The sequence below is a fragment of the Juglans microcarpa x Juglans regia genome, chromosome 4S (genome assembly GCF_004785595.1).
Source record: "Juglans microcarpa x Juglans regia isolate MS1-56 chromosome 4S, Jm3101_v1.0, whole genome shotgun sequence".
Classification (NCBI taxonomy): Eukaryota; Viridiplantae; Streptophyta; class Magnoliopsida; order Fagales; family Juglandaceae; genus Juglans; species Juglans microcarpa x Juglans regia.
In genome coordinates this window covers 11,938,129-11,940,343 of record NC_054601.1, presented here as the reverse complement: position 1 = coordinate 11,940,343, position 2,215 = coordinate 11,938,129, and the positions used below count along the sequence as shown (strand labels likewise).

The 2,215-nt window shown below is 33.8% G+C and overlaps 1 protein-coding gene across 1 annotated transcript; it reads right to left on the bottom strand.

Moving 5' to 3' along the window:
• Window positions 1–1,774: 1,774 nt before the first annotated feature.
• On the bottom strand, window positions 1,775–2,215 carry LOC121262048. Its single transcript, XM_041164483.1, has one exon. It carries the CDS (start codon window positions 2,213–2,215, stop codon window positions 1,775–1,777), a length of 441 nt encoding a protein of 146 aa, XP_041020417.1.

Here is a 2,215-nt window from a genome sequence, read left to right as displayed (position 1 = left end):
TGGCTGTAAAGTGAGAAGAAGATGATTTGTCTGTTGTTGGTTCTTTAATTGATGATATTAGAAAGGTTTTTAAGGTTAGGAAGGACTGGTTTCTACAGTTCGATTATAGGGAAAAAAACAATGTTGCCCATACATTAGCAAAGGCTGCCTTAGTTTTAATTGAGGAAAAAGTTTGGATAAAAGAAGTCCCAGACTTGTTAATAGTCTGGAAAACGATAGAAGATGTAATCAGGAAGTTCATATATGACCCTTACAGTCCGCCACTGTGCTAATAATGCCAAGACCCAAATACCATATTCTCACAATCTCATCCTGCAGCTCTCTACCGATCTGCAATGACATATATATTGCATTGTCCGTTTTGTTTTTTAATAAAAACAGAAAGTGAAATATGGTTTTGCGGTCTAAAACCGCAATTGTGAAATATTGAGTTTGTTGTTTTGGAGTATTTGGAAAAATTATACTGAGCAGTCCTATACTACACTGCAGCTGAAAGAAAAAATAAAAATCCACATCAGTGGGTATGTGGTGTAAAATTCCTGAATAGAAGAACTCATCTGATGGAGATAAGAAAAAGCATAAATATTTTTTTGATAATAAATTAGGATATAAAGGAAGATATTGACGATGCATGTAATGTCCACGTGGCACGTGGTGCCCCTTTCATCATACGATCAGTGAATAAATAATAGAGCCAGACATGATCTCCTTGCTAACTTGGGTTGTCAATGGCAAATTAACAAAATGGAAAGTTGGCTGCAATGCACGCGGACCTAAGATAATTAATGCCCACTTATCTAAAACTTGGCTAATAAGAACATATTAAAAATATAGGAAAACACTAGTCCGTCCACTCATTTTGACACCTTTATTTAAGTGTGGGTCAAAATTTATTTTTTTTATTTTTTTATTTTTTACTTAGTGATTAAAGAAATAATTTTAAATATATTGATGTATTTTTTTTATTTTTTAAATATATTTAAATATGTTAAAAAAATGTAAAAAAAATAAATTTACCACCCAGAGTTCAAGTTGGGGCGGCATAGTAACTGCACCCAAAAATATAGGGTGGCCGGAGCCATCCACCCACCCACCCATTAGCCCACATCTTCTTCTTTTTTCCTTTAAAATACGTTTTGTTTTGAAATTACTTGAACATTATATTCATTTTTTCAAGTACTGGAGTCAGAGTCTAATCACTCAATTGGATAGTGAGATGAGATGAAATAAAATGGGATAGTTTTAGATAAGTTAAATAAAATATTATTATAATATTATTTTTTAATATTATTATTGTTATAAGATTTAAAAAGTTAAATTATTTATTATACTTTGTATAAGAATTTAAAAAAATTATAATGATGAGATAATTTATGTATCCAAATGAGCCAAAAAACTTACTCTTGAATTCTTAAAAAACTTGAGGTGGATCGGATGGCCGGTAATATTCCAAAACCTTACATAAATGATCAATCGATCATAACATGCATGCTGTGAATAAGGCATGTATAAAAGTAAGAATAGCACCATTGGCAATTGTTTAGCACCTCTCTCAGCGTATGTCATATATATGTATATATATACAATTGGAATGAACTGATTGATCCAGAGATAAACACCCTACCAAAACCCCCTACCCGTTTCTCTTTAAATCACGAGATCCGGGAAGAGAGACAGAGATGAGGGGAGGAAAGTAAAGAAAACTATGAAATTAAACAAACATAAATATATGAGAAAAAAGAAAACTATGAAAAAGTATGGAGGGAGTAGTAGTTTAGGAAGCCAAGCATGTCTCCCAAAACTGCCTGCTCTTCTCTGCCTCAGTCATCATCAACTCTTTAGTTGATTCCACAGGTGCACTTGATTTCTTGGCCCCTCTAATTGGCTTCCAATATTTATTATGCTCACCATTCCATGCTAGGCAGCTATGGCCTTCCTCTTCCTCCATGAAAGATCCATCATCATCATTATCATCATACTCGTCATGAACATGATATGTTTGAGGATCATCACAGGAATCATCAAGCTCAAAAACTTTCGAAGAATCTGCTAAATCAAAACTACAAGATTCTGCATCGCTGTCGGCCATGGACACAATCATGTCATGATGATCACCCATGATGGGATCAAAATCATCCTCGGAGTCTCCGATGGCTTCAAACTTCAAGAAAGTAGACACATCTACCACTTTCCTAATAACATGATCATCATCCAT

Excerpts from the sequence above, each read along its gene's own strand:
- LOC121262048 (XM_041164483.1), bottom strand. The coding sequence starts at position 2,215 with ATGGATGATGATCATGTTATTAGGAAAGTGGTAGATGTGTCTACTTTC.